Source organism: Oncorhynchus keta, chromosome 28 (genome assembly GCF_023373465.1).
Source record: "Oncorhynchus keta strain PuntledgeMale-10-30-2019 chromosome 28, Oket_V2, whole genome shotgun sequence".
Taxonomy (NCBI): domain Eukaryota; kingdom Metazoa; phylum Chordata; class Actinopteri; order Salmoniformes; family Salmonidae; genus Oncorhynchus; species Oncorhynchus keta.
Window position 1 is genome coordinate 75,398,249 of NC_068448.1, and position 6,828 is coordinate 75,405,076.

The 6,828-nt window shown below is 43.1% G+C and overlaps 1 protein-coding gene across 1 annotated transcript in view; it reads left to right on the forward strand.

Moving 5' to 3' along the window:
• LOC118371654 (reversion-inducing cysteine-rich protein with Kazal motifs-like) overlaps positions 1-6,828 on the forward strand; it is an 89,435-nt gene that overhangs the window by 32,879 nt on the left and 49,728 nt on the right. Inside the window, exon 9 of the mRNA XM_052483947.1 lies at positions 5,390-5,602. Coding sequence (XP_052339907.1) covers positions 5,390-5,602 — 213 coding nt within the window. The remainder of the gene's footprint in view (positions 1-5,389; positions 5,603-6,828) is intronic.

The following is a 6,828-nucleotide window of genomic DNA, read 5'->3' on the forward strand; positions in this document are numbered from 1 at the left end:
GATCATTAGCGTTTGTCAAGTTTCAAAAGCGTTGATTTTCCAGGCTGTAATCAGGGTCAGAGAAAATATCTGATTGGAAACTAGGGGATCTGAAGGACGTGACATCATCATGGGCTACAGACTCAAACATAATCTCATCTCTCGACCTCTCTATGACCTCTCTTTGACCTCTCCATCACCTCTCTATGACCTCTCCATCACCTCTCTGTGACCTCTCTATGACCTATGACCTCTCCATCACCTCTCTATGAACTCTCTTTGACCTCTTTAGGACCTCTCTTTTACCTCTCTATGAACTCTCTTTGACCTATTTAGGACCTCTCTTTTACCTCTCTATGAACTCTCTTCGACCTCTTTAGGACCTCTCTTTTACCTCTTTATGAACTCTCTTTGACTTCTATGTGTGTATGATATATTTATGTATCTTTGTCAATTGACTGTAAGGTATCATGTTGTTCAGTAATGATGATAACCATAATGTCAAGATTATCAAAAAAACATACAGTATTTACTTTTGAATTGCAGCTCAGCAGCAATCAAACCCTAAAAAGCCCCAGAAACGGTTCATGCTAGACCCTTTGTAGAGAATGTTTGAAAACAATCCCAAGTATTCCGTGTATTATTTTTCATCTGAGAAGGATGATGAAGACACTGAGTTCAGACAAACAAAATTCTGTCTCTCATTTCCTTTGAAGGAGTCCCAGGGGCCAGCTTAAGGAGAGCCGTCCTCCCTGAGGGGTTCAAAACCTGGGGTGACAAGTATCGTGAGGGGGGGTGGCACAGTCACACTATGGAAGACAAACAGGGCTAGAGGCAAAGGGGATAGGGATCTCTGAAGTCCTGAGAAACCTGCGGCGCTGTGTAGCTATGCCAGCGCTGTGCACTGTCACTGGGCCCTGAGTGCCACACCCCAGGGGCCTGGATCTCTGTGTCCGTGACATAAATACACTTCCCAGCCAGGTCGTATGGAGATTACAGGGGCACCATCCTGTTGACTGGTCGTATGGAGATTACAGGGGCACCATCCTGTTGACTGGTTGTATGGAGATTAGAGGGGAACATCCTGTTGACTGGTTGTATGGAGATTAGAGGGGAACATCCTGTTGACTGGTTGTATGGAGATTAGAGGGGAACATCCTGTTGACTGGTTGTATGGAGATTAGAGGGGAACATCCTGTTGACTGGTTGTATGGAGATTAGAGGGGAACATCCTGTTGACTGGTTGTATGGAGATTAGAGGGGAACATCCTGTTGACTGGCAGCTCTAAGGCTCTGATGAGGCTGTTCTGTGTCTCAGTGATATCTCCCTGACTGCTTTAGAGCAGGTATTCTTGTCTGCCTCCCTGTCTGCCTCCCTCCCTCCCTGCCTGCCTGCCTGCCTGCCTGCCTGCCTGCCTGCCTGTCTGTCTGTCTGTCTGTCTGTCTGTCTGTCTGTCTGTCTGTCTGTCTGTCTGTCTGTCTGTCTGTCTGTCTGTCTGTCCTGTCCGTTCGTCTGTCTGCCTGTCTGCCAGTCCTATCCGTCTGTCTGTCTGTCTGCCAGTCCTATCCGTCCGTCTGTCTGCCTGCCTGTCTGGACAATATGCAACTCTTGTCATGGTCCAGGGCTCACCAAGGTCCAAGGCAGGAAGTCTCAATCCACATGCCAATCATTCTGAGAGAAGAGTGGGAGAGGAGGGCTGAGATAAAGAGAGGGAGGATGGGAGGATAAGAGAGTGGGGGGAAAGAGGTAACGTATACAAGCCCAGGGTGGTATTTAACAAAGCTGACCCTGTAACTACACAGATAAACCCCTTCTTATTCTGGTTGATGAGGAAGGCTGAAGTTGAATGTGGGTTCCTGAAAGTATGGACACCATACACACCATGTCTATTTTTAACATGTACGAAATATAATACCCTGCTTGGTGAAAATGTAATCGATTGAATAACTAACTATCCTAAATATCCTTGTTTTAACCGAAGCTACTTTACTTGCCATTTTAATGTGGGTCAATGTGTAGAGAGGCAGAAAAGAGAGGAGAGGGAGAGTAGAAAGAGAGGGACACTAGGAAACCAGTCACTGTAAATAAAAGTGAAGAGGTCATTCAAGCTTATTTTTGGGGTGGAGTGGAAACCCACTGTGACCGCTACCCATGCGTGGGGTCATGCTTGGTTCATGACCTGGAGCTGAGACAGGTCTGTGGTCCCTCTGCTTGTGGCCAAGACCTCACTTTCCTTCCCCCTCTCCTCTAACACACTCGCATGCGTGTGCACACACACACACACACACACACACACACACACACAGCTTAATTTTCTTGGAATGTCAGAAGTTTCTTCCCAGTGAAACATACCAATCGTGAAATACACTTCCTACAACTCGTAGATCATTAAAGAAAATAGTCCACCTCCCGGCAACAGGTTTCCTCAGGAAGTAGTCCCTCTCAGCCATTGGTCATTGGTCTCTGTCTCCAGGATGTTTCTGCAGTCGTAAACAGTGGCCATCTGACTGGCCTCCTTCTGACATCACCATCAGCCACATCCATGTGGTGTTGAGCTGTGGAGACGACATCTGGACACACAAGGCAGAGTGAATATGCATTTCATTAGACAGACAGAAACAGTTTTGTGTCTCATTAGACAGATAGAGACAGTTTTGTGTCTCATTAGACCGATAGAGAAAGTGTTGTGTCTCATTAGACAGATAGAGACAGTGTTGTGTCTCATTAGACAGATAGAGACAGTGTTGTGTCTCATTAGACAGATAGAGACAGTGTTGTGTCTCATTAGACAGGTAGAGACAGTGTTGTGTCTCATTAGACAGATAGAGACAGTGTTGTGTCTCATTAGACAGATAGAGACAGTGTTGTGTCTCATTAGACAGATAGAGACAGTGTTGTGTCTCATTAGACAGGTAGAGACAGTGTTGTGTCTCATTAGACAGGTAGAGACAGTGTTGTGTCTCATTAGACAGATAGAGACAGTGTTGTGTCTCATTAGACAGATAGAGACAGTGTTGTGTCTCATTAGACAGGTAGAGACAGTGTTGTGTCTCATTAGACAGGTAGAGACAGTGTTGTGTCTCATTAGACAGGTAGAGACAGTGTTGTGTCTCATTAGACAGGTAGAGACAGTGTTGTGTCTCATTAGACAGGTAGAGACAGTGTTGTGTCTCATTAGACAGATAGAGACAGTGTTGTGTCTCATTAGACAGAGAGAGACAGTGTTGTGTCTCATTAGACAGAGAGAGACAGTGTTGTGTCTCATTAGACAGATAGAGACAGTGTTGTGTCTCATTAGACAGAGAGATACAGTGTTGTGTCTCATTAGACAGGTAGAGACAGTGTTGTGTCTCATTAGACAGGTAGAGACAGTGTTGTGTCTCATTAGACAGATAGAGACAGTGTTGTGTCTCATTAGACAGATAGAGACAGTGTTGTGTCTCATTAGACAGATAGAGACAGTGTTGTGTCTCATTAGACAGGTAGAGACAGTGTTGTGTCTCATTAGACAGATAGAGACAGTGTTGTGTCTCATTAGACAGATAGAGACAGTGTTGTGTCTCATTAGACAGATAGAGACAGTGTTGTGTCTCATTAGACAGATAGAGACAGTGTTGTGTCTCATTAGACAGATAGAGACAGTGTTGTGTCTCATTAGACAGATAGAGACAGTGTTGTGTCTCATTAGACAGATAGAGACAGTGTTGTGTCTCATTAGACAGATAGAGACAGTGTTGTGTCTCATTAGACAGATAGAGACAGTGTTGTGTCTCATTAGACAGATAGAGACAGTGTTGTGTCTCATTAGACAGATAGAGACAGTGTTGTGTCTCATTAGACAGATAGAGACAGTGTTGTGTCTCATTAGACAGATAGAGACAGTGTTGTGTCTCATTAGACAGAGAGAGACAGTGTTGTGTCTCATTAGACAGATAGAGACAGTGTTGTGTCTCATTAGACAGATAGAGACAGTGTTGTGTCTCATTAGACAGATAGAGACAGTGTTGTGTCTCATTAGACAGGTAGAGACAGTGTTGTGTCTCATTAGACAGGTAGAGACAGTGTTGTGTCTCATTAGACAGATAGAGACAGTGTTGTGTCTCATTAGACAGATAGAGACAGTGTTGTGTCTCATTAGACAGATAGAGACAGTGTTGTGTCTCATTAGACAGATAGAGACAGTGTTGTGTCTCATTAGACAGGTAGAGACAGTGTTGTGTCTCATTAGACAGATAGAGACAGTGTTGTGTCTCATTAGACAGATAGAGACAGTGTTGTGTCTCATTAGACAGATAGAGACAGTGTTGTGTCTCATTAGACAGATAGAGACAGTGTTGTGTCTCATTAGACAGATAGAGACAGTGTTGTGTCTCATTAGACAGATAGAGACAGTGTTGTGTCTCATTAGACAGATAGAGACAGTGTTGTGTCTCATTAGACAGATAGAGACAGTGTTGTGTCTCATTAGACAGATAGAGACAGTGTTGTGTCTCATTAGACAGGTAGAGACAGTGTTGTGTCTCATTAGACAGATAGAGACAGTGTTGTGTCTCATTAGACAGGTAGAGACAGTGTTGTGTCTCATTAGACAGGTAGAGACAGTGTTGTGTCTCATTAGACAGGTAGAGACAGTGTTGTGTCTCATTAGACAGATAGAGACAGTGTTGTGTCTCATTAGACAGATAGAGACAGTGTTGTGTCTCATTAGACAGATAGAGACAGTGTTGTGTCTCATTAGACAGATAGAGACAGTGTTGTGTCTCATTAGACAGATAGAGACAGTGTTGTGTCTCATTAGACAGATAGAGACAGTGTTGTGTCTCATTAGACAGGTAGAGACAGTGTTGTGTCTCATTAGACAGATAGAGACAGTGTTGTGTCTCATTAGACAGATAGAGACAGTGTTGTGTCTCATTAGACAGATAGAGACAGTGTTGTGTGTCTCATTAGTGATAGGACAGTTTCTGTACTAGAAGATTCACAGTGTCTGTGTCTCATTAGGGAGATAGGACAGTGTTTGTTATTTAGAGACTCTCATTAGACAGATGACTGACAGTGTTGTGTCTCATTAGAGTAGATAGAGACAGTGTTCAGTCTCATCTGATACCGTTACTGAGACAGTATTATGTTTCAAAGTGATTTGAGACAGTTTGTGTTTTTTGTTGTGTCAGTGTTTCCCCTCAGTCTGTGTCACTATGATCACTTCCAGTTTAAAGCTTTTGTCGAAGCTTTAACACAAGTCATGTGACAAAGGGGAAAAAGTATACATCTTCCACACTGCAATCTTCATTCGACTCCATTTGAGTTTCTGTTGTGTGCACATTTCTATCACTGTTGATAGGTACATAGCTATTGAGTACACCTGCTAATTCTATCATGTCTCTCTCTCTCTTGTCATATTAACTCTAGGCCCACAGAGCTGTTCCGTAGCTGTAACGTCCAATCAGATCAAGGCGCCATGAATGACATCAAGCTGTGGTCCAATGGGACGATCAAGATGCCCTTTATGAACATCCCCGTCCTGGACATCAGGAAGTGTCGTCCGGAGATGTGGAAGGCTGTGGCCTGCGCCCTGCAGATCAAACCCTGCTACAGCAAGTCCCGCGGCAGCGTCATCTGCAAGTACGTAGCCAATCTTTTCATTCTGCCCTTTTCTGCAGTCAAACGACCTCGTGACCTCATAGGTGGAATGTTATTCATATCTTTCATAATTTCCCCAAAAAAATGTATTGCCGAATATCCGATGTGTCAATGTCAAATGGTTTTTGTTATATTTCAGTCTCCTGTGATGTATATAAAATATATTATTGGGATGTAAACTCAACATGGAATATATTGTAACTCTATCTGACATGGTTCAGGTGTCTTCTTTGTTTAAGTCTCCTGTGATGTATATAAAATGTATTATTGGGATTTAAACTCAACATGGAATATATTGTAACTCTATCTCTGACATGGTTCAGGTGTCTTCTTTGTTTAAGTCCATATCCATGTGTGTGAGGTGTATACTTTTGTTTCAAAGCAAATTTGTTTAAGACTACCGAGAAACACTCTGTGTGAACCTGATTTAGCCCACTGCAGTAAAAGGTTCAAGTATTTAGTCTGACTTTGAGCTAGTTTCCCAGAGATTAAGCCTATGATTGAATTAAGAGGTGTCCAATAGAGATTCTCTTAATGTTTAATGTGGTTCTGCTGCTATTGCTGTACCATTCATCCTGCCTTTACAGGGCGTTACTGTAAAATAGACTGTTTCCTCAATCACCGACCTGGTTAGATAAAGGTAATAAAGTGAAATAAGTGCACACAGCATCCCACCTTCACCTGCAGTAGACTCCCGTGGTCACAGTAAAAAGCATCCCCCGGGAAACGACCACCCGAAGACCCAACTGGAACCTAAAAACTACATGAACCAAATGTCTCTTAGACATGACAACGCATAGACATACCAATCCCAGGGAGGATGTTGTGCTTTCTGCAAGGCTTGACTCACTACCGCACCTCCAGGTCATTTATCAGCCGATCTTTTGACTGGAGTTTTTTCCCACTGAGAGTAATTACAGCTGGGTTTTTGTCAGGCTGAATGACGTAGTTAGTGTGTTAGCGATCTTTACCTGTACTGTAGGCTAGCCCTCAGGGCTGTAACAGCCAATGTACCGTACCAGTCAAAAGTTTGGACACTCCTACTCATTCAAGGGTTTTTCTTTATTTTTACTATTTTCTACGTTATAGAATAATAGTGAAGACATCAAAATAGCACATATGGAATCATGTAGTAACCAAAAAAGTGTTAAACAAATCAAAATAAAATTTGGATTCTTCCAAGTATCCAACCTTTGCCTTGATGACAG